General features: G+C 40.0%; 1 protein-coding gene across 5 annotated transcripts in view; it reads right to left on the reverse strand.

Moving 5' to 3' along the window:
- Positions 1–26,353, reverse strand: part of dtnbp1b (dystrobrevin binding protein 1b) — a 66,243-nt gene that overhangs the window by 21,889 nt on the left and 18,001 nt on the right. For 2 of the 5 annotated variants that reach the window (XM_040021371.1, XM_040021370.1), the window contains exon 1: positions 5,966–6,535. The exons of 1 other annotated variant lie outside the window; for it this stretch is intronic. In XM_040021371.1, coding sequence (XP_039877305.1) covers positions 5,966–6,161 — 196 coding nt within the window. In that variant the 5' untranslated portion in view covers positions 6,162–6,535. 2 more of the 5 variants (XM_040021373.1, XM_040021376.1) reach the window with 2 other exon arrangements.

A 26,353-nucleotide genomic window follows, 5' to 3' on the forward strand; every position in this document is an offset into this window, starting at 1 on the left:
CTCAATACGAAACGCGTAATATTTTCTCTGAATACCAGACGATTACGGGACGGTTGGCAACTCTAATATTTAACCTTATGAACAAAATAAAGTTCAACATCAGTAACATAGCACCACCCAGCTGTATAGAAACTCCATCATGCTAGCTAGCACGCAGTACGAAAAAGTCAGCATAACGAAAATAAACTCCACCTAAACTTGGTTCATATCTGACCCAGATAGACTGCAGGTTATAACTTCTTACCTGAAGTTCAGTTCACCTGACACTCTCGGACCAGCGGCCGCTTCGGGTCTCTCCTCTTGCCTCCCTTTTCCTTCATCCACCTGCTGGCCTCCACCACTTGCTAATGTTATTGAATCTGTGGAAGCTCCGTGATAGCCACCACACGAAGTAACGAATAACGAGCCTATCTAAATCCCAGTAACGAGTAACGCGTTCCTGGTTTTGGCATAATAACTAGTTACCGTGCTCGTTACCACAATAATAACGTAGTTACTGTAACGCGTTACTTAATAACGCGTTAGTCCCAACACTGGTTAAGAGTGCATCATGATCACGTGGTTCAATTCTGCTGTTCAAAAATGTATACCTTGTAGCCTCAAGTCAAACACGTTTATATTTGAATAGCTTCACAGTTTGTCAGCACATAATATTTTAAGCTAACCTTCAATGAAGCAGTGTACCAACTACACCAGCCTTCTGTAGTCTTTAAGAAATCTGCAAACAGACCTTATTAATGTAGATGGATGCAATGGGTATCTCTCTCTTGCCAACACATGTGTGGTCACATAGATCTGCAGCAAATACAAGTGTTACTATTATTGCCTGTCTCGTATCTGTCGCTAGCCTTTTCTGTCTGGACCAGCTGTGTAGAGATGAGGAGATGCAGAAATTGTCAGAATGTTGCATAAAACTGGGTTTTATATCCTCTGTCCTGATGACATTGCTTCCTTCTCAAGCACTTGCAGCACATAAATGATCACTCACGTCCCACACCCAGGGCCAACCCGGCTATCTTCCTGAAAGTAAAAATCTAAAAGTCTTTAGATTTTTATCTAAAGACATTTACACTTATTGTGACACATAGACCTGTTTTAATTATTAATTAAATTCTCTTTTTTCTGTTATACAGTTTTGAGGATTGACAAATATTACTGCAGAAGCTCAGTATTTATATTAGCATCTTTAGACAATACCTTTAGCAGCAATAGGTTTTAGCAACAGCATCAGCTGCTAAGTTTGAAACGCTTGCTTATTCGTTTCGTGACTGTGCTGTTTTGTCGATTTATCTGTCGTTTTGGTGTTACAGCAGGAGTGTCACATTGGTCCCACCCCCACAAACGCGCACACATGCACACATAAATAATAAATCTGTCAAACAATACCATACAAAGAACATAATAACTGATATCTGCATCCATGAGTATCCACAGCATGCTGATGCATATTCAGCGACACAGATGTGCACATGGCCTAACATTTCTTTTCTGCTAAGAAAATCCACAAAAACATAAAAACAAAGAGGAAAAACGGGAAGTGGAGGAACTTGTCTTTACAGTATGTACAGAAAAGAAATACAGAAGCACAAAGTAAAACAGGAAGTAAACGGTGACAGACTCTCCTTGGTAGGCGCCTACAAATACTAATTGTTCAACCATGGATCTAATTAGAGCTTCTCTATAGCTGTCTGACCACACCATTACTTTTCTCTTGATCCTCTTTCTGCCCATTTCCCAGAGGGGTGGGAGGAGAGAAGAGGAAAAAAGTGATAACCCACCTGCTGAGGTACCTCACACAGTGATGGAAAATGCAATTTCTAAACCATCTGTGACCAGGTTTTGAAACAAAAACACCCATTACACGTGCTTCTTTTCTGTGCAATGAGAAAAGAGATTTCACATTTGGATAGATGCTCTATGCATGAGAATGCACGGTGCTTTTTAATCTCTTCTGTGTGTGTGTGTGAATTTAAAGCAGCTTGTCATCTTCGTCCCTGAGTTTTACATCACAGCCAGGCACATTTGCGAGGGTGTTTGAAATCACCTGACAGCTTAAATTCAGATTCATCCCTCTCGCACTTCCTTAGTGTGTAAAATTATATATCAGTCACTATTGTCCCTTTAATTACAGTCATTACGCTTTGTGTGGATCTAAGTATTTATTCCTTTGTCATGTCACGCAGCTCAGAGTATAATTTCTCAGCATGATAAGCAACAGGAGCTTATTTGTAGCTGTGATACTAAAAAAGGGTAACGGAAAGATTATACAACTCCATTACAATCTACATTAACTCACACATGGCCTGATGAGAGTGCAGGCGATCCTCTTTTTGTACATTCTGAACCAAACAACCGATATCTTCTTAATGTGCTGAGATGTTTCAACAATTCAAATGGCTGAGCAGAAATCCTAGCATGCCAAATTAAAAACAAGCACATATGACAGCACATATAAAAGGGCTTGAAGAGCTTCTGGTATTATGTAATAATATTACATGTGTTAAATGCTCTGTAGGTTAATCACTTAAACCACAGTGCATTAAGCCAAAACCTCTGAAAATATGTCACAACTACAGTAATGATAGGACATCGTGTGTGACAAGATGGTTCTCTCACTTTTATCTGTCGGTATTTGTAAATTAATGAAAGATCCTGTCATGGCTGTAGAGGAGGAGTGCTGGGTTCCTCTATTTCACCACCACAGCCAGCACCAATTAGTAGACTTCCAGACATTGTGTCTGTCTTGCTCTAAAACATCAATATTCTGTTTCTTTACTGTATTACCCGATTTGATTTAGTCTTTAAAGGCCTGTTCTACTATTAATCTCTTCTTATTTTTCTCAAGTCACTAATTGCATGTCTCATCATCCCCTCTCCTTCACCCTCCACCTGTTTTCAATCCTATCCCTTTTCCTTTTCGCTGCTCTCTCCTTTCTTTAGTCTAATTTGTTTGCTCTATCATTTCATTGTTCATGTCATTTTGTTTTTGTACTCGTCTTCCTTTTACTCCCCATTAATGTTGTCTCGCTTTTTTTTACTGTCTCCCTCGTCCCTTTGCCCGTCCGTGCCTAATTAAATTGAACATGTTATACAAAAGCATAACAAAGTAACAAATGAAAACATTAAAAATCCCCAATTTACAATTTATGCATCAGATACAAACTGTAAGCGGTCTCTCTAGTACAGATGAGTAAACTTATGAGTGTTACTAGAGGAGACATATTGTTAACGGTTTGCCAGCAACACCTGTTAAGCCAGGTGGACATGACTTGGAAAGAAGGAAGGTGGAAACGAGTCATGGAAAGAGGGAGGGAGGGAGGAAGAGGGGGACAAAAGGATAATAAACAAACCTGGAGCACACAGAGAGATGTCATAAATATTGCATATCCGTGGCTGACATGTGTGTGACTCAACAACAAGTGGGTAAATTAACAAAAACACCCCCCCGACTATTAAATGTGCAAATATGAGCCTATTTGCTTAATGACTAGCAGTGAAAACAATGAAAAAGGTCTAAAAATAATCAATTTTTTTTTGTCATTTAGCAAAAGCAAAGCAACAAGAAGAGGGGTCAGTCGAAGTGAATATTAATCTCTTCCAATCTCAAAGGCTCTCTTTGACAATGATCAGACAAATTAAACACACGTCAGCGTGCACAGACTCTGTGTTTATAAACTCTGTGATTAATGTTTGAATATGCTAATAATTCACAAGCTAACTGCTTTTAGTTTAACTAAACCAACTGAGGAGGAGAAATGTATGCAAAAATAAAAGCATACAGTTACAGTGTCTTACTGGAGACATTTTCGTTTCAGTGCCAGATTCAAACAACAATCGTGTCATTTAGAGAGCTTTAACTTTTTAGCATGAGCAAATAATTGTTTCATCATGAAAAAATTCCCACCTTCTGTGCTGCTGCCTGCTCGCTGTCACATTTCCAACATTCCTGTTCTGCCGAAAGTAGACACCAATTACCATTTTAAAATCCAATATTTCTGACACATAGTCCCAATACTGATACCTTTAATGAGCATTTACCTATCAAATATTGTGTGGTGAACATAAACAGATTTTTATGCAGGGACAAGGAAGATCAACCCTACACTAGTAAGGACAACCAAAAAACACCAGGAATACATTTTTTTTAAGTTACTAAAAACCTTCACTTCAAAAGTTCACGTCACTTCCTTCAGCATTAAAACTTGAGTTTGCCCTGTGGCTTTAGCTATCTGAGATAGTGCAGGAGTCTGCTACTCTACCATATTTCAATAGTGCAGACTCTCCTTATTAAAGCAGCACAAAAGACTAATTATATCTGGAGCGCTTTGATTTACATGCAATTAAAGTTTCATGTGAACCTAGATAAAGTGGGCGATGGGGGGGGGGGGGGGGGGCAGAGGAGAGGAGATTAAGGACACCAGTGGTGAAGAGAGCAGATGTGTACAGTAACCGTGCACAAAGAGAAAGAAAGGTGGGGATGGGTAAGAGAGGTGAGTAGATGGGGAAAATAGCGGAGAGGAACAGAGAGGTGAGGTAAGCCATCATTTGGCTGAGGAAGTGATGACACAGCACATCCATCTCAGTGGCAGGTGCCTGCTGTTGCTCCTTTACAGAGGACACAAACTAACGAGGATAGAAGAGATCTGCACCATCGTTACACTTTGATAATATCACACTGAGTCAAGATGACAGGATGCAGATAAAAATACTGCCGCTTTAGAAAAAAGACGCTCTGAAAAACACAAGTCCATAAATAGTTCATAAGTATCCTCTCTCTTCGTATCATCTCTGATGATTTGCTTTCAGGGTTTAATCAATAAATTCAGTGCAGTGAGCACTAAATTTGTATTTCATGATCACAAGCACGCTGGCTGTTTTATTTATACTACCTTAGATATGAGATCTTTTCCTTTTCGCTTGTTCAATCTGCGGTTTTCTTCTCCTAAAAGCTATCCTTTAGGTTACACTGTGTCCTCAGATGCTGCTTTTGGTTATGTAACATTATGGTTAGTAAATCAGTAATCATAGCCTGCAGTCACTTGATATTTCTTTCTGAAAGCACGGCTCTGTGATAAGGTAATGTGATGGATGCGCCTTGACAAGGAGCAAACTGGTCAAATTCAACATAAAGCAACCAAGAACTAGACATGAAAGAGCGGAACGGAGGCTTCAGTATTACTCAGCCAAATAAAAGAACATACAACAGTGTAATTATACAAAAAAAAGCCCTCAGTCGCAAACACACAATTGATACCTACTGTGGGTGGGTGTGTCATTGTGTGATCATTAATGCATCACCCAGACACACAGAAGGTTTCCAGGCAAGTTATGAAAGGTTGAACAGTAAATAACATCCTGAAAATAACAGAGGAGAAGGGGAATGAAAGGAGGAAGAGGGGGATGGTGCAATAATAATGAAAGCAATAAGAGAAGGCCCATTTTCCCAGCTGTGATCTGTGCCTCAGTCAAGACAGTCAATGTATTCCAGTGTGTGTGTGTGTGTCTGTATGTTCCCACTGAGCTTTCAAATGAGTCAAAATGACTCACTTCGTATTATCAATTACCCACTTACAGTATAACAATCCTTTGTGTGTGTGTGTGTGTGTGTGTGTGTGTGTGTGTGTGTATGTGTGTGTGTGTGTGTGTGTGTGTGTGTTACTTGAAGCCAGAATGAAGTCAAACATTAAAACTCACAAAAACGCACATGAGTCCCACACACTTTCACCCACTGAATACACGGTATAGCCATATTCTTTTTTCCACAACCTAGCACTGCCCTGCACAGTTAAAGCTACCGATACAGTACAAACACACTTACAAAGGAAACTAATGCGACAATTTACGCTATGAAAACGACATCGTATGAGTTTTTAAGCTTATTCTACAAAAACAAAACACAAAAACACAAGAAAATAAATAAGTTTTAACAGCGACTACACCAAACACAGGTGTTAAAATGAAATACTTGATAGTTCGACGGTAACGAATGACATCAGCATCTGGTCTTTTCCTGAGAAAATACAGCTGTCCTTGGTTGTCAGTCGACGAACGGCACTTTCCCGATACGTCGACAGCTGGAGAAGCTCCAGGATGTGGGTAAATACACTCGCACGCACACGCACGGACTCCCACATTACACACCCCTCTGAGCGCTGCATCATGTAAACATGTAGCAGTCTGTACACGTTGGACTACTTCACTTCACTAATTTACATATCATTTTCTTAATTACATACAGTACAGTGTCACACAAGCCAAATCTCACACATCAGCAGACATTACATTCCTACTGTCAGTAAAAAGTGCAGTCTTTATTTCCCTAGCGTATCGCTAGGGAAATAAAGACTGCACTTTTAACGGTAAAATACATTTACTTAAATTATGTCCTGTTGTTGTCTTGACCAGGCCTCCCTTCAAAATAACATCCGTTATTTGAATGGGAAAAGGAAGGTTCTTTCACATAAAATCAGCACCAATCAGATATTTGACGTCCTGGAAAAACACAGAGACCACTACCCTCGAATAGAAAAGATGAAATAAAGTCACTTACAAGAGTTCCTTTGGCTCCCATCATTTGCACCAGGCGAGGTGGACATCCCAGCAGGATGCTTTTTGTCCTCACAGGATAACCAAAATCGGAGGAGAAGGGGGAAGGCAGACAACACAACGATAGTACACCAAAAACTCCACCGATCACGACAACACCTGCCAACCATGCATCCTCACACTGTCTCTCGGCCCGCACACATGCTCCTCGGCACAAAAAGATGCTTCAGAAAAACATTCTCATGCACACTTGTACACACTTCGGTGCTGAGCGTTGTTTTTTTTAAGAACCTGCCACTCACAAATCATGCACGTGCATGTGGGGGGATCAGCGCTGCACCAGTGTCTCGCTGTGGTGTGGAGACTGCTGAGGCTGACAGTGCAGAGAGAGAGAGAGAGAGAGAAGGGAGAAGAGCGAAGACGATTGGAGCATACCACTAGCTGCTGCTGAGCGAGGGAGGAGGGGGACCTGAGTAGAAAAGAGAAAGGCGAAGAGGGGGTGGGAAAGAGGGTGTGTACGCAAGGAGGATAGAAAATAAGGAGCATAGACGCTTATGAGTTTGTAGGTTTGTGTGTGAAGCTGAGCAATTTTAGAAATCGTAACTCGTGAACACATTTGGCTCTGACCTTTAAACACACATGGATGCCTCTTAACCCAGTCTGCAGACTTTATATATCTGGAGGAGTAAGCTATTTTAATGAATAGGGATTATGAACACCTATTAAAGTGGATACAGAGCAAAGATGTCAAGGCAGCTAAACAGAACCATTTCTGAAAGGTTAGGCTTGCTGCTTTTGTCATGTACCACACACACATACACATGAACAGCCTTACACACAAATCCCAGCATCAAAAGTGAAACACACTTGTGCCCACACTGTGCCTCCACAGCCTGAGGGGGGGACATAATAATCCTCCTCATTAGCATGATGCTGTGAAGAGCATCACAAACCACCTAGCTCTGTCGCCTCCTCTCATGTCCTTCACTAACTCCTCCCGATTTCTTTTCTTTCATATTGCCCACCTCTTTTCCAATGCATGCTGAGCTCAAGTGATGGGACCTGCAAAGACACAGCTCTCTGATCTACAAGTGCCACTGACACAGTATTTTTATTTATATATATATATATATGTTTTTATTTATTAGAGTAACATAGGGTAGTGAGTTTAAAGAGGAATTAAAACCTCTCTCTTTTTCTCACACACAAACAAACACACACACACACACACACACACACACACACACACACACACACACACACACACACACACACACACACACACACTAAAGCCAACCTTGTCAACCTTACCCTTCATCTTCAGGATCCTTCAAAGCTCTCAGCGCCTGTAGGGCCATTCTGCTCGAAAACAAGCTACAAACACCAGCAGCCACAATCGATAGCTTTTGGACACAGCTGCACAAATAAAGCTGCAGGCAACTTAACGGAAATATTATAAGCCCCTTAATTAGCTACGGGTGATTATAACTGCAGCAGAGAATGAGCTGTGGGAGGGGTAAAAAGTGCACCGGCTGGAATTGAGGATGGACTCTTTGAGTATGAAATCATGCAATACAAAAAGCGAGTTATTAAACAGATAACTGCCCTGATTCACACTCACAACCCAAGAAATAAACATGGAAAAACGTGACTAAATATAACAGCTAATTTGTGAATAACTAATCAACAGCGCTACATACATATTTTTAATTTTTACTGCAGCGGTGTGCAGCTGTTGTTTTGACTTTGCTTTTTCATGTAGTGAAATGAGCTGCCTTGAGAGATATTTAAAACTCTTTCTTTCACCAGTGATAAAGTACAGATATTAATGGATAGCCTGGTTAATAGCACTGTGGCTGGACAACATATCAATACAGAAAAAGGGGATTAAAGAAACCTTTCAAGGCTTTAGCAGGAATTTCTTATATAACTCTCAGAAGCCCAGCGACTTCTGACTGTGACAATTTCCAGGTTTGCTGTGAGCTTCTTGTCATAAATGTGAGTGAAGCTGCTACACTCCTTTCAAGACTTCCCTTTTTTACTGGTAGACCCAGATGTATGATTTTCTATCAGACACAGTAAACATAAACAGTTCCCTGACATTTGTTATGCGAGTCTTTTTTAAGATAATGTAACAATGCCGTTCACAAACAATCTTGTTTTACTATTACAACAATTTGTGGATTTTCTCTTTACACTCTAATTCAGCTGTGCTCAGAACAGCTGCTTGGTGAGTTGCCAACAGGGATGTTGCCCTCTGGTGTACAAATTATGCAACAGCAACACTCATTACATGGTCGAAGGGTGTTTCTCCTGTCTCGCCTTTACTTTCAATTCCTATTCATCCGTTGTTATAAAAACCGATACTAATACATCACCAGCCGAACAAGATGGCGGCGCACACAGACGCAGCGGCTTACTTCTTTTCACGTTCAGTGCTTTGTTTTTTAATATTTTCTATATGTATACGTGTGGGTGTATGTGTTTTTTCCTACTGTATGTCGAGCAGAAGTTACTTACAGTCGTCAGGAACTTCTGAACAGACTCAAGGACAGCTTTTACAGCAGGGCAACAGCCCTAATCAGTGCTAACATTGATTGGCTACCTCCCTCGGGGAAGCTACTTCCAGCTTTTTGGGGGGCAATAATAATATGTGCAGTAATCATTCGATTAATCCTTTATTTATTCATTAAGTCATTCCTTTTTTGCTTGCACATTTCTTACACTTTTTAAAAAAAATCCACTTTAAAATCTACTGTGTTTTGTTCTATTTGTACTAGGTATGACTGTGCAACCGGTGGGATCGATATATCAGTCCAGCTCTATACCCAAACCCATCTCAGGACTCTCACCTACTTACCAATGATCATCAGTCAATGGTTATGCCTTGAGAAAAGTATCAACAATATTAAAAACTGCATAAGATCGTCACCCAGCAAGAAGGAATGTGGGAGATATATGATTCATCAAACATGGGATGATACCTCAAAGCACTTTCTTGAACAGAAGCAGAAAAAGAATTTCAACAGCTATAAAAGAACAAATTAAGACTTTTCTTTTAGACGAGTCGAGACTCGACAGTTTTGAATGTGTCTGATTTCCAAGCAGAGTTACCTTTTATATTTAGTATCCAAGTGGGTTCAAATTTGGCAGTAACGTCCTATAACATATCTCACTGGTGCAATGCAGCTAAAAATAGGATCCTTGGGGCAAGCCATTGGAATATGTGTGCTCAGGCTTTACTAATATACACAGTACTTTTTTAATAAACCTGTAAATCAAGTTGTTCGAATACTTCTAAAAGTATAAACATTCTTCATGTATTCATTTTGTCCCAGTTTCATTTGAGAGAGGAAAAAAAGGCTGAATTTAATGTTTAGAATGAGACAAAGCAGCTTGTGGTGTGAAAATGTGTGGGCGGGCCACAGAGAATATGAACTTCACTGCACTGTAAACTGGAAAATATAACTAAACTGTCCATACAGTGCAAATAGTATGAATGTTAAAATCACTACACAGCCATCTGTCTCTAAAGTAATGTGAATATACTACCACCCTGTATCAGAAGATCACACTTACATCATCAGTCAGTGGATACTTTGGGGTAAGTGTGTAAGTCTCAGTTAAAAGCCTTTTAATTCACACATTGACATTTGCAGGTAAATGTTTACGCGGCACTATTTGGGAGCATAATGAGATTCTCCTGGAGCCTGTTTACAACTCACATCGTCTAGACGCAAAAAACAAGATGAACACATATCTAAACATTACAGTAATAAATGTTATCAAACATTTTCATTTAATCCAACAGTCTTTTGCATTCATACAAAAACTCTTTGCTGCTTGAACTCCTTCTCCTTCCCCATCATCTCTCTGTAAAGTCGCAGCTTGTTAAACACACTTTCCCATGTGAAACTTAACCCACCATTACTAAAGCTTAGAAACCCACAGAGGCATCAGCTGATGATGAAAACTAAGTGCACTCAGAGAAATGACATGAGAATGAAAGCAAAGACACACATACAAAAAAATAAATAAATAAAAAATACAGTTGCCTTGGAAACTGACATTCTGCCTACCAGTTTTATGTAATCTGTGTAGAGAAATGCCAAATTCTCCAGGCCATCCATAAACTTTTCAACTCTTTTGTCCAGAAGCCCAGCGAAAACTGGGGAAAGAACAGCGCTGCTCTCTTTGCCATATTACTGTTAACATAATTAACGGGGGAGTTGGCCTAACCTGCTTCATCTTCCCTAAATGCTAATATCTTAGTAAGCATAGAAAATCTGTGTTTTTATAGGACTCATACACACTCTTTCATTCCAGTCTAAATTCATCTTTATTCCTTGTTTACGCCCGCCCGTCATCTTTGCAAAGAAGCTGAAGTTACCGCGAGTTCTTTGAAATGGTCCTAAATTTTTGATCGCAGCTTCCTGCCTGAGTGGAGGCGTGGGTTTGACCCTGTTTGCCCGATATGTACCTGTGCCACAATTAAATGATGAGCAAGTGTTTATTTTATTAATGTAGCTGAGGTAACTGTCAGTTCAGCGACACTCTGAAAATCCCTTTTTTGGTTTGAGTGGCTCTGACAGGCTCGGATATTTTAAGCTCTTTGGCACTGATGCTGTGTCAGGATCTCAAAACAGGACAGGAAAACTTCCAACAGATTATATCATAAATAGATAGTCCCAAAGAAACACCACTTCAATAAGTAGCCTAAATTAGCCATTTTTTTGCAATCTACATATCCTTATTTGTCAACAGTTGAGAGGAGAGAATCAAACGACATATCCCAGTAAATTAACATCATTTTAACTGCTTTAAGTGTTGATTTGTGACTTACACGTAGCTTTTGCAGTATTAATAAATGTTGGAGAGTACCCTAGCACTCCTGCTACTCCATATGCCAGAGGTTGGATGTGGTGCAAGAGCAAAAGACATTGACACTGTTCACTTACAGTGGGTGCAGTGTTGCTGACATTGTAACAAGCTAACAAAAGAGAAGCTGAAAGAGTTTCAGGAGGACTTTTGCGCTTTGCCACAATGAGAAAAGAAGCTCGATGTGGTTCAGTCGCCTGGTGACCCCCCAAGGTGCTTCCTTTTCAGAGTGTTCTTGACTGAACTGGAAGAGATCCTGGAGCACAGCCGGAGGGATTACACCTCCCAGCTGGCATGTGAACGCCAGAAGGAGCAGGGGGACGTCAATGTGGGAAAGTACATCTAGACTGCTCAGCTTGATTCATTACTGCCATGACCATAACTTGGATATGTGACTTGAAATCGGATGGATAGGTTAATACAATTCGTGCAGGTTGGCACTAACAATTGATTTATGAGTGCAACAAATACAGTTTACCAACACAGCAGTCTAAAATATATGGTCCCTATTGCAGGCTTCCGGGCACATTATTTTTCATCAGACATATGATCAGGCAGGGGCAATCTGTGATATGCAAGTCAGATTAAATATATTTCCCATTAAGCTGCCTTGTGCCATACTTGTTGGGTGCTATTAAGCAGATTAAATAGGTAATGCAAAAGTTACTGCCAAAGATGTGAAGAAGAACACAGGTCAGACACATTTCAGAAAACTCTCATTTAAATTGATCGAGCATAAATCTGTCATGTGAAAAGGGAAGCACACCCTGTGTTAGTTCTAAGGTTTTATGTATCAGGACATAAAAACAATAATTTAATTTTTAGCAGGTCTTAAAATTAGCCGAGTACAACCTCAGATTAATAACAAAATGTGACATCATGTTATTTATTTAACAAAGACTGAGCCAAAATATAGAAGCAGCATGGGGAAAACTAAGCACACCTTTACTGCTTCCTTATGAATGAATAGTTTAAGCTTCTAATAAAATGCATTTGATAACTGATCATCAACAGGTGTGAGCACCTCTATAAAAGCGAATGTGTGGCAGACATCAGCAATGAAGCCCATCAATCTGTGAAGGACCATGACATCATTCTACAGTGAGAATAACTCCAGGAGTGGACCTTGTGATAAATTCACAACAAGGTCAGCATGTATTACTCACAGAAAGTGCAAAGAAACCCAAGAATTACATCTCAGACTCTACGGGCTTTTAAACAGTATAATTAGAAAAAGACTGAAAAAGTAAGGCTAGCTTGGAAGGGTTGCAAGAGAAAGCTTCTTTTCTGGAACAGAAGTGCTTTGGAGAGATGAGTTCAAAAGGCCATAATCCATCACATCATGTTTGATGAAAACCAAACCAAGCAGCCACCTCATAACAACTATCAATCAGTGGTGGAGGTGTGATGTGTGGTGTGATTTGGGCTTGTTTTGCAGCCATATGACCGGGGCATCTTGCAGTCATTTAGTCCAAAATGAACTCCTCTGTATACCAAAGCATTCTAGAGTCGAATATGACATCATCTGTGTTAGAGCTAAAGATGGGGCAAGAAGATCAGAAGATGAGAAAAGGACAGCTGCAAATCTATAACAGAAAAGGGTGATGCAACAACCCAGCCAAAATTCACACCTCAGCTTCATTGAAATGTCATGTGGATTAAAACTGTTCTCTGCATATTCACTTTTTACGCAGATCAAAATTAGCTCGGCACATTAGCGGCTCACAGGCACATAATTCTGACAAACTAATAACAGAATATGAAAAATGATATTGCCATCCATCCTAATATGTTAGGACATAATGAGTAAACATTCACTCACGGATAAAAATCACACCCAGGTGTTTGTCAAAGCAATCCTGTTTACATGTCCTTTATAACATATTTTCCCTAATATTTTCCAGCAGTTCATTAATTTTTGTTTTTTTAGCAGCTCTCCACGTGGGCAGTGTAGTACCAACCTGTAAAATGGGTCATAATTAGAGGAGGAATGCATCATACATTTTTTTTGCCAGCAACTACGGGCTTGTACCATCTACATGTGCTGAAAAATACAGCTAATAATGTGCTAAGATGCTCCAAATAATAACAATATAACCTATTACCAATGCAGTGCAAGGGATAATTGCCCGCAGGCTTGTTGTTGAAGTGGACACCACGTCAAGACCACATGCTATGTTTTTTTCCACCCAAAACAATGGAAAAATAAGCATGATAAAAGTAGAATAATATTAAACATACTGAAACAGCTATTTGTATCATTTCATATACAATCTGCCACTTTTCTTAAAGCAGACAAGAAGAGGAAGTAGACTGCCACAGTATCAGTAATATTCTAGGATATTTTACACTGGCTGAACTGCTTTTACACACGTGAAACATATAAAATCACTTTAATTGAATAAAAATATTTTCACTTGACTGTCTTAGACTGAAAGCCCTGATTTCTACTCTCCCAGCAAACTACAAAAAATCATTAAAGAGTTACTATCTGTCATTAGGCTCACTCTGATTTGAATGGTTGCTTATTTGTTCCCCATGAAGAGATAGCAGCAGATGGCACAATCAATGTGTCTGACAACTATGACCGAGAATCAAACAATCAATAATTCCCAATCAGTTGGGCAACAAGGATGACCGATGACCTCCAAATCCTCATTACCATCCTATGGACCTTCTCAGAACCCGAGCGTCCAGGACTAAGGGCACAATCGTAAATTTACAACTACATAAAGTCCTAATTTTCCCCCTGGCTAATGCTAGAGTCACCATAGGGAAAACAGCACTTGTCCTCTTTGTTGTGCCAAGATGGTGATAAAACAGCAATAATAAACAGCAGCACAGACCGAATCAGATTGATTGCAACATCTGTTTCATTTACAAATTAGATGGCAAGTGCAAAACGTTATCCATCTGTCTGAGAGTGCCTGCAGTCAGTTTGAGTCAGACCGCAACGGTTTTGGAGACAGCTTGCGTCCCACCAGGCGACCTGCGATCAGATCGAAAGTGTTCGCCCAGAGCATGGCGGTGTTTCACGCTAAATCTCAGGGCAACCAGCTGATCACTGCAACTACTTGCAATCTGTCACCAAAAGTGATCAAATTCAGTGCCATCGCCAGGCAACTGCTGATCTTTTCTAGTTACGAGGAGGCTGCCGTCCTATTTTTAGTCCAGTGTGACTGAAATGAAATGTCTCATCCATTAGAAACAGAGTTTGGATGCATGATACCTGGACATCCCCTACACCAGGGCCACCCTGAAGGGAGAAACAGGGTAACCTCAACTATCTAGGACAGTCATGGTGGGAAAAACAATCGTGGGTATTTTACAAGGCGTTGAGCCCCTAGGAAAGCACTTTATGGCTGGCTATAGAGTGTATGTTGTCACATGCTGAGGCATCTCGCACCAACCTATAGGAATAGCAGGCCGTTAGAGAAGACCCTTCAGGAGATTTCCCATGTCTCTTAAAATGAAGAAAACCTCTCCTTAGGACAAAAGGACAAGAAGTTGGAGAATAATTAAGAAAATGCTTTAGATATATCTATCACAGTGAAAGTCACATTATTGTTAAACTATATGACACTATGGAAAAGCCAAATACACCTAGTACAAATAGCATCTGCACTAGAGTTGGATCTGTCACAAAAGAGGCTATTTGCCGTTGGCTAACAACATGAGGCCTTAGGGTAGTGGAAGCCTATCACCAAAATCTGACATGCTGAACCTTTCTGTGAGGCTGTGCTGACGGGTGCAAAGATGCACGCCTTTCCATTTATGTTTAAGAAAGAATTCACTATGAAAAAAATCATAACAGCAAATATTGTTTTTATTTCTTTGTTTTTATCATTGCCACTTAAGCTCGCTCAGCTACTGCGGCTTGCTCCCAGCCGCTGTGTCTTGGCTGTTAAACCTGGCCTGCGTGTCCAAGTTTGAATGGTGCATTTACAAAAGAATGGCAATTCTGACTTGACTCAAAGCCTCCTCTTTGCAAAGGGCACCCAATCAGAAGAAAGCTGGAGCTAAAGTAGTTTGGTTCAGGTACTGGATGAACTGAGAGGCTGCACAAAGTCTGAATATAAGAAAAGTAATGACTGTTTTTGAACTGTGAATCTCGTGAAGCTATGCTATGACATTGCCCACAGCAAAGAATGGAGTTATGTCAACGACTCGATAGCTGCTACAGAAGCCAGTGGGTGCTTTCTTGAGAACAGTTGAGCTTCTGTCAGCATCTTCTGCTGCAACTCTTGAGTCAACATGTTTCACATCCTGGTGGTGTTTGAGGAACTAGAGGCTCAAATGAGCATTTTGCACAGCACCTGTAACTGTTTCTGCCAATCCCCATGCCCACAGCTGACAGACTGTGTACAAACAGAGGAAGCCATGTGGTCCTTTAACCTTTTCATCTAAAATGTCCATGATACCTCCAAAACCCGTGGCAATAGATGCAGGCAAAAGACACAAAAAAACCCAACAACCCCAAACCCACTTTGAACAAAAACGCAGCGTTGTCTTATTCTTATGTAACCACGCTGTCTCACTAAATCTACTTTCTTATTTAGAGCAATGGCCCACAGGATGCAAATGTTGGGAAAGCACATTTGTGAGCACATTTATACACACGCAAATGTTCAGACACAAAATGACTCATAGGCACACTTTTCAAAGTTGTCACAGGCACAGTGAGTGTCTCTGGATTTTACCCATGGGGCCATCTGTTCTTGCATTAGTCAATTCGAGGAGACACATACTCAGGAATCATTAAGGATGCAATATGGCTCCCATGTTAATCACCAGCCTTCGTCATTTCCATTGAAAATTAGCCACTGGGCGACAGGGACGTGGGGACGGTTCGTTATTCACAATCTGTTCAAGAAAAACATGTTTTATGGGCCATTTTCAGAACAGGCAGAGAAAACTGCAAAGACTATGATATGAGGGAGCTTTTACAGGTTTTTCAGGAGAAATTATAATTAATTCTCTCTTCTAATGCACAGTATTCCTAAAGGTCCTAATATTACGTGTTTTCTGTTAGGGATTTGGAGAGTACCTGCCGATAAAAATCAGCATTAATCAGTATTAAAGGTTGAATGCTTGTTATTTTAGGTAACACTTTTAAAGATGTGAACACATTTTTATTTGATGTCTCACATTTTATGCACTCAATGTTGTCTAAAAGCTGGGAAGGTGACCTGCAGCTCATTCTGTTATATATAAACCTTGTATATGGTATATAGAAGCTCAGGTTGAGCAGATTGGAGACCAAGTTGAAGAGGCAAGGCTGAGATGGTTTGGGCACGTGTAGATGAGGGATAGTGGCTATACTGGACAAAAGACGCTGAATGTAGAGGCAGGAGTGAAGTAGTGATGGAGGGGATGCATGGTGTGACAGAGGAGGATGCTTGAGATAGGGTGAGACAGAGGGAGATGAGCCACTGTGGCGACGTTAAAGAAGAAGACGACGGCTCGTGTTTTTAAAACACAGAGATTTGCAATCTTCTGATCCTGCTGCGTAACACAGCCGCCACAAGCAATGACCTGACCTGTGTCACTACCCTTGTTAGCACTTTGAATTATCCTCATTTCATGCCACAGGGAGCCTTCTTGATCCTGACCTTTTCCAAAAGCTGACCTTTTATTACAGACTTTGGCCCTCATGTTGCATCCCTTTGAAACTAGTTTCTCCCCTTAAGACTTTTCTGTTTTGGTGAGAATAATGTTATAAGACATAGTACTGCTACCACTGGGCTAATAATGTAAATATCTGAAGTACTACAGTGATTAGAGGCAACGATATATCATATATCAAGAAAACAGCCTTGTTTGGCATGCTTAAAAAGGTGACTTTGAAAACTGAGCTCAACTAAGCCTCACTCCCTTATCTAAAAGTGATTTATGTAATGCATATCAACAACACAGAGTGCTCTTATCTATAGTCTGCCCCAAATTTACTTAAAACACGCACAAAGAAATGCGACTCTGTAATGTGAGAGAACGATAATAGCTCATGATGTACGAGCTGCGTTTCAGTCTGTTCTTCATTCAATCTGCTGATAAAACCTGAATACACAAAACAAATCAACGCAAACATCTAAATGCAAACACTGCCGCGTGGCATCGTGGAGTTTAATCCAAAATAAGCCGTTTTAGCTGCAGGACCCTAATGATGAGTTAACTCTGGCAGAGATGAAGATGCACAGGGAAAAATAATGTTTCTTAAAATAACATCATTGGGCAAAGGATGTTGAAGGAGTTAAGGAGGAAGCCCATAGAGGAGGTTCATGCTTGTAGTGAAGGAGGCCGTGAAGAGGGTTGATGTGACAGAGGAGGATGGCAGATATGAGATGGAGGCAGTGGGACGGCTGTGGCGACCCATAAAGCGAACAGCAAAAAGAAGATGACAGTGTAATTATTTATATATTTATGCATGCTATATTACATTCTTGTAATATAGAAAGATAATAAATAGTAATAATTATAATAAAGTTATGACATGCCCTGAATATTTGCTGAAAATGCACACAGAAAAAAAAAATGTCACAAAAGCATCAGTGAATCAAAAACTCGACTTAAACATTGTACTTGAATTCTTATGTCAATGTTTCAGGCCGATCAAAAGTGCTAGTTTGTTCTGGGATAAATAAACGAGTGACCCTGACGCGGTGAGAACAGAATATCACTTGACAGAAAACGCCAACAGCAAGAGAGACCTTTGTGCGAAGACGAGGCCTGAATACAAAATAGAGCAGATGATTGGCTTTCCCTGCTGCTGTCCCGAAACACGGCATTGTCATTCAGCCAGTGGCTCCGTCAAAGAAGATTAGATAATGACTGGCGTTCTGGCCCAGAGCAACTTTTCTGTGTTGTGGGTGCACAGCTGTTCCTCTTTTACCAATATTTTTACATCCATTCAGTGTTTAGTCCAGCTCCGCTATTCAGAGCTACGCAGTGCATGTATGCATGGCTGGAATAACAGAGCACATATCTATGGGGAAGTTTAGATTCTCTCCTGACAAGATTCACTCTTATCTAACTACTTCACACGTAGCATAGCTGAGGAGGTCCATTTAATCTGAAGCACATAGTTTGTTAGAAAATTGAATTTGAAGCTCTGATCTAATCATCAGAATATCCTATTATTGTGCATAGATACCAACTCGCCGTATGGTCAGTACTATGGAGACGGTGCATGATTTAATCAGCTGTGGGTACAGTATGCTTTAACTTATGAACTGGAACCATGTTTTTCTTGATTTCAAATTCAGAGCAATGTTTGTATATGAGACACTCAGCAGCAGATCTGGCGTCAGTCACATGCTGCTCATTAATACATTCACCACGTGGCGGAGGCTCAGATATAGGAACTACCAGCTATGCTGGTCACACTACAGAAAACAGTAGTTGGAGACCACAGCACGGAAATAATTTTGTAGATGTATTTTGACATATACAGTTCAAAATATTTGCAATTTCCCTCTCCCTCAAACTCAGGGACCAGGTCTTTGACTACTCCCAGTCAGCTGCTGTGTTAAAAGGGACTTTGATGCATCAAGATGATAATAAAAGAACATTAAGACAGAGTCAGTCTATCAGTCAGCTATTAGTTTGTCACTGAATGGGTGCAAGTTGGCAATTATGTAGAAATCGTTGAAGATTAACTGTGATAAATTGTTGAAAATTGCAAATTTCTTGGCATCTGCGTACACAGAAATTCACATAACTACTTAGATTCAGAAATTCCACCATGAATAGTTCAGTATTTACTGACAAGTTGCGCTCATTGGTTCAGACTGACACAGATTGACTTTAACTTTTTGGCAATCTGTCTCTGTTTCCACTTCTGAGCAACCAGTTGGTCACAGCAACTACTGAAAAACTTAAGCAACCACAGATTTTTGTCCTCAGTTGTAAGTAGGTTAGCATCCGATTTTTGCTCTAGAGCGAGTGAACCATTAGACGCCTCATGGAAGATGATCTTCTGTAGTTCCCTTAATTTGCAAGCTCCATAAAAAGCCCAGCAAATCTGTCATATTGTTAAAAAAAAACAAAAAACAAATATTAAATCTAACTGTTTAAACTTCTTAAATCGTTTAATGAGGATAACAGGATCTGAGGATGCAGATGGCAAAAGGAGCAGAACGAAAGAAAAAAAAATGCCAGATGCATGGAGCCAGGTCTTTAGATTAACATCTTCGGCTTATTGAGGCATTATATCCACAGGCAGCATATTCTTCCACTCACTCAGCCTATTGCTGTCGAGAGCTTATACGGAAGTCAGCTCTTTCCTGTTACCATCCCCACATACTGTGCTCATGCGAGGCTATATTGAGATTCATTCAGTCAAATGGGATAAAGTCAGCATTCAAAGCAGACGAGATTATGAAAAGGATTTTGTGCGTGTGTGCACGTGTGCATATTTCATGCTCTGATATTTGGAAACAATGAGCTGTTCAGCACAACGAGTGTGTAATATGACAAAGCAAAAAAACAAGATTGGGAAAAAAAGAAGTGAGGGGGGAAAAAAAATAGTCCCGCAGGCTTTCCGCGCACGCAGACTCCATCTTTTCTTCATTCACTCAGAGTATGTCAGTGTGTTCCACCGAGACTGCCCTGCCACAATCAAAAGCCCAGCATGACTGATCCCCAGGGTATTACACACAGTGCACTGCACACACAGACACACACACACAACCACGGGTGGCATGATTCTTTTAAATCTTTACTGTGATGTACGGATCAGAAAGGGTTATGGTAATACTTTTCTCTCTGCCCAATCATTTAAATATTTCCCCCCATTCATTTTTAGCAGTGCCATTAGACATGCTCCATCTATACATAGGGAGATTTTGACAAATGCATCTTCAGCTGGGGACGAGAGCTAATTCAAACCATAATTTACCCGACACTCGTGAAATATGTTCTAATCCAACATTTTTACTGGCATAATGCAATATCAGTGCTGCCCCAAATGACAGAAAATCACAATTTTGCAGGCAATGCCACTTGGCTATACTTCTATATTTTAATTTTGTGTAATATCCTCTGATATCAAGCTGGAGACTTTACTCATTTTCTTAATTGAGATATTACATTTCCCTATCCTCATTAAACTAAATAAATAATATTTAGACTGTAATTCTGTCTGAACTCAAAATTCTTAAGGAAGCTCCACACAATGTTTCAGCTTTAGATCACATTAGGACTGCACTTAATTTAGAAAGGAATTCATTTGATGGATTTCAGCTTTAACTGCAGATACGTGGTATAAAAACTAACCACTATGTGAACTTTCTTTGTTCCTAAGTTCCCTCGGCTTTAATCTTTAGACCCCACCAGCTGTAATCTGGTCTGCCTGGTTCACTTCACAATGTGAGTGAGGCCCACAGCGCACTGAGAAAAGAAACTGTTTGGGTGAAGAATTTAAATAGATCAACATCTCCATCTAGTGGTTTGATTTTGCAGGTTTTTTGTTTGGGTTTTTTTTTTTTTTTAAAGCAGCACAGATCCAGTAACAATATTACTCTTTTCAGGCACAGGGTTCATCAGCTGGTCATGCTGGTCTTTAGTGGAGGAGCTTCATCAATAACCTGTCTCTTTGTTTCTAAAAACTAATAATTTTTTTTCTAATTTCCTTACATGAATCTCCAAAAAACAGTTTGACAGATATAAAATAATATTATTCCACCACCAGTGAGATTCGCAAACAGCTATTAGCTTAAAAACTTGGCATATCTCAGCATGGTGCGCAGTATGGGGGGGAAAAAAAACAGACAAGTGGAGGACAAAAGAAGAAGTGTCAGGCCATCAGCAGATGATCAGTATCTGAAAGTAGGGTTGGGTTTTGATTATCGATTTATCGATTAAAATCGGTCCTCGCTTGGATAACGTGATATCGATTCATTAAAATCCTGAATCGATTTTTTAATATAAATTTATTTTGCCGGAATCTCAGGTTAAACCTCACAAAATTTCAACAACCACCAAACAGCTAAAACAGTAAATGAGAGCAGGTACACAGATTCTGCACAAAGACGTAAACACAAAGCGCGGACCCGCCAACGAATCAGAATCAGTGAGATGTCGCCTTTCTCACCCGACGGCACAGACACGAGCTGAAAACCGACAGCTCGCTGATTCTGATGTTTCGGCGGGTCCGCGCTTTGTGTTTGCGCCATTTTTGCCCTGATTCTGAAGCTGCAGGTTTTATCTCTCCAAACAATACTGACTGAACCAGCAGCAAAAGAAGCAGCAAACTACGCTTCACATAAACATCGTCATGAATTGCTGCCACCTCGATAAAATCCTACATGCACAGCGCTCTCTCTCTCTCTGTACTTCAAGATCAGTTTCCTGTCTAAAAATCTTTTTTCTTCATTATTCACTTGCTTGTTATGCACAAGTCCGTTCTTACAGCGCTGTCGGACGCTGTTTTTTTCCCTTTTACTTACTTCCGAAAAGAAAACCTAATTTCTGCCGTTCAATACTGAACAAATGTAAACTTTTTAAAATTATGCAAAATTGCAAAACGCTCAGCTGTGTCTCTAAAACCTCTGTAACTTTGCTCTGCTTCACGTCAGCAGCATCAAGTAATGTTCATATGTTCATTAATGGTTTTCTTTCGTTTTTGATATACTGCAGAATATTTTTATAAAATCCCAGGCCAGGAAAATCACCTTCATGTTTTCTGTGTTTTATCCTCAGCTACTTTGACACAAAGGCATCTGCTGTGACGCTCACACCTTTGATTATGTCTCGCAAGTGTCAGATTTCTTTTTATAGATATAGAAATGCGCTGATGCATGATCTGAATTATAATATTTCTGACTGTCTGAGGCAAAATTTCCCCGATTCAAATTGAATCGAATTGAACAGAATCGTGGGTCGAATCGATTCGGGACCTTGTGAATCGGAATCAGTGAAATGAGTGACGATACCCAGCCCTATCTGAAAGGCTTTTCCTTAAGAAACAAGGAAGCAAATCCAGCAAAGACCTGAAACGGGGCCTGAGAGACGTAACTGGACCTTCAGCTGATCCATCTACTGTTCACTGAAGCCTCATCTGGTGGAAGGGTGGCTGTCAAGAAGCCATTTTTAAACAAGGGAAAATATAAAGAGGAGAATCAACACTTTTGCACAGTAATGTACTTCAGTGTGGCTTTGAAGGTGTCTCTTCTGCAGAAGTGAAGTTTCTCTCAGTCTGAAACCTCGCAGTCTTTCCTGTTAAGGGTTCCAGTGATCGTCTTCTCTGAGACTACAATTTGAGATATAGTTAAGTCATTCACTGGTGTCTCTGGAATTGTTCTGAGGTCTTTACTCACGTCTGTCACCACTTTCCACTTTCCAGAGACTTTGAAATCTTTTACTTCCAACCTCTGCCAGGCTTGTTCTGTACTGTGTGGCCCTCTTTGAATGTCTTGATGAAACCTCTCACTCCAGTTCTTGACACTCAGAAACAGTAAGATAACTTTGCACATCAATCTCCTGCTTCGTGATCACTAACGATTCCTTTTCTCAAGTCTAAACTGACTTTTTCTTTTTGGCACGATGCAAATTAAAAGGTAACCCTCAGTTTTAACTTGATTTTATAAGATTACAAAGTTAAAGCACATCAATTGTGCCAAGGCCCAATAAAAAAAACGTCTGTTTTTCATGAGTTGTTGTTGTTGTTTTTTCTGAAATTATTCTGTCATTGTGTGCAAATAGAAGTCATTTATGCTTTCTAAAGAAAGTCTGTTAAGAAATGCCATTTTGAAAATCCCTTGCTGTGTTATAAAAGCACTTTTTGACAAAAATAAATAAATAAATCAATAAATCATAGGAGGCTAATAATTTTGTCCTCATCTGTAATTCCATTAATTACCTTTAGATGTAATTAAATGTAAAAAAATAAAATAAAATTACAGCACATGTAGCAGTGATGTAATATTAAATCAACTCCACTAATCAGCTACTGTACCTTACTCCATATTTCTCACACCACCTTTGAGAATTCACCTATTCCCTGTTGAGGGCAGTATAGATTAGGTAACGTTTGTCTCTTCAGTGACACCAACAGCAAAGCTACTCTTTCATCTCCGTCACTTTCTTTTACACTGCAGCATATTTTCAGAGTAATCACAGCTCTTTTGTGTCAGCTGTTAAAATACAACAACTGGTTTGCTGTGGCAAAATTTTGATATTTTTGACATTTAAAATATTGATTAAATCCAGCCTTTTTTTTTTATAGACACCTAAATTAACTGACTCAGATTAACTTCACAGTGGTTATCTACCAGGCTTTGTCATTTCGTTAAACAGAAAGTGAGCTCACCTGCAGCATTTAAGTCCAGAAAAATACTTCTCTCTACAGGTCATGCATTTTTAAAGATGGGAAGTTTTTAAACAACAGAGTTTCCTCACTTTAACGGTCACTCCCTGGCTAAAAGTTGAGTTCACTCTGACTTTCTCATTTATATAATTAAACATTTACCAGTGACATGTTGGTTTAGCCGTGAAAATAAAAACACGAGCAAGTTTGCTCGAGCGAGCTGACAGTTCATGTAGCTAAATAAAGCGTAAACTGACCCTCTCCATCGCTGAGAGAAGAGTAAAAAATTACAGCACATCTGAAATGCATACAAGTGCTTGTCTGTTTCACTGACCTAGAAATATCCTCCCGACTCAGTGAACTCAGATCTAAAGTGAAGCTTACTCCATATGTGTCAGAAGGGACTTGTGTTTGCTGTTCATTCTGGGTAATATGGGGCGGCTGTGCGTACTCAACTGCATTTCTCGGCTTTTGAAAACACTTCCAGTTACAGATGCCAGTGGAGAGGTCATGCAGACTGGGGCAGCTAGTTTATACTGTATACTGAGCAAGAAGTGGCATGATGAGTCGCTGCCTTAAATTGTCTCAGAGCCATTTTTAATGGTAGAAACGAATAAGTAATAAAGATACTTTTCAGAAGAAAAAGTTTAATTACCAGGAAATCAGCATTTATTTATAAAATCTGATCATTTCTCACAAAACACTACTTGGTGCGACCAGCTCAGGCTGCACAGGACCATAGAAAATGATTTACAGAACTGCATGGAGCTGGAAGTTGTACAAGAATTTCTACCTGACAAGATCTGGCTGATCATCCATCCACAATAAGATAAATTATCCACAAAAGGGAGGAAAACCAGACCACTGAAACATTCTTCAGGAGTAGTCGCCCTGTAAATATCACAACAAGACCACAACATGCAATCCTGAAAGAAATCAACACAACTTTCATCAATGATATGTCAGGGACAACTGTGTGGCAGGCAAAGGAGGACCCAAACGCAGGACTCAAAAAACACAAATGTAAAAATCAATAGCAGCTTTCTAAGGATGACAAAATAACTCAGGCTAGGCAGAAACTAGGAACATGCCAAAGAGCAGAAAGAAACTGAGGACTTGAATACACACCAGGTAATTAGGGAGATGGGAAACACTGGGTAAGACAGCTACAACAAAATCGGGGGACGTTAAAGTCAATACAAAGCACACAAGACACAAAACTATCAAAATAAAACAGGAACAAACACACTTACATAGCGAGACTCAGACTAACACATGCAAACTTGGCACTGGGACAGAAGACAAACAAACATGGAGACAAGATAGAGGGAACGGGGAGCGAGCACGCAAGCTAATTAAATATTACATAACCAGGAAGATGAACTAGACTATAAACAGCAAGTATAATAAATGTCAAAGGAATCAATGAGTTTGTGACACGCATGTTAATTTTTCCTCTATAGGGACAAACAAAGCACCCCAGTCTAATAATAATTTAAATGTATCCTGCTGGTTATGCAGTCAGTCTTCACAACATCTCAAGGACACACAACCGTTGATTTCTAGTCGACTGGAAAACTCAAAGTTATGTGTGAATGCAAATAACTGAAGGCATTCACCCACATGTTGTTTGGCATTCAGCTCACTGTGACAAATTATGCAAGATTTTAAATTACGTGTTGTAAAAGTTTGATGTGAATACAAACATAAAAATGACCGGTTGCTTTGGATGGTCTGCTGCTGCCGCCGCCACCACCCGCTTACCATTGTTGAGATGCTAATTTATGTATTTGATGTCAAAGTTGAGCAAACAAGGAAACTTTGCAAATCTGCGATCACTGCCGCCGAATTTCTCCATGCTGGGTAGAAATGGTGTTCATAAAACGCTATATCAGTATTCAAACTGGTGCCGAGCTGCAGGTTAAAGAAAAAAAAAAAGGTTTTTACAGAATATTAAATGACAAGATAATGTTGTCATTAAATGAACTACAGGATAGGCCGACATATTAAGATGTTTCTGTAGTAGCAGTAACATTTAGGGACAGGCTGACTGTTCTAGTGACTCTAAGATGGATCACTTTCTACAGACTGTGGGGAAGCATGAGATAAATGCTTCACCGTGCAGATGTAGTATCATGCATACAGTGCAAGATTTTCTATCTAATCAGACTGACAAGAAAATGCAATTATGGTATGCGGACACCATACTGTATATTCAGCAGCTTATAAAACTATAGCTGCTGTTGAATTCTGTCCTGTGGTGTCTCACAGATCACTAATCTTTTCTCAGGATGTCAGGGAAGACTAATAAAAACATTTCACCGGTCAGAAATATCTGGAGTTTGCATTAAAATGACTTCCTTTGTGCTTTAATTGCCAACGAATTAGCAAAGCCTCACACTTTCATTTGTAGCTGTGTTCTGCCAAAACAATAGTGGGCCGTGAGGGAGATGTGCTTTGGGACTTTAACACAATGTGAAAAGATTGATATATGGCCTTATGGTTTGTTGAGGTCCACACTCTATCCCCTTATGGGCACCATTGTTGGCAGCTGTCACAGTCATCAGGCAGTGTGCCAGTTTGGACCTGAGCCTGCCCGACACGTCACACAGGCACAGTCCCATC

Source organism: Simochromis diagramma, unplaced genomic scaffold, assembly GCF_900408965.1.
Source record: "Simochromis diagramma unplaced genomic scaffold, fSimDia1.1 OVJJ01000753.1, whole genome shotgun sequence".
Taxonomy (NCBI): Eukaryota; Metazoa; Chordata; class Actinopteri; order Cichliformes; family Cichlidae; genus Simochromis; species Simochromis diagramma.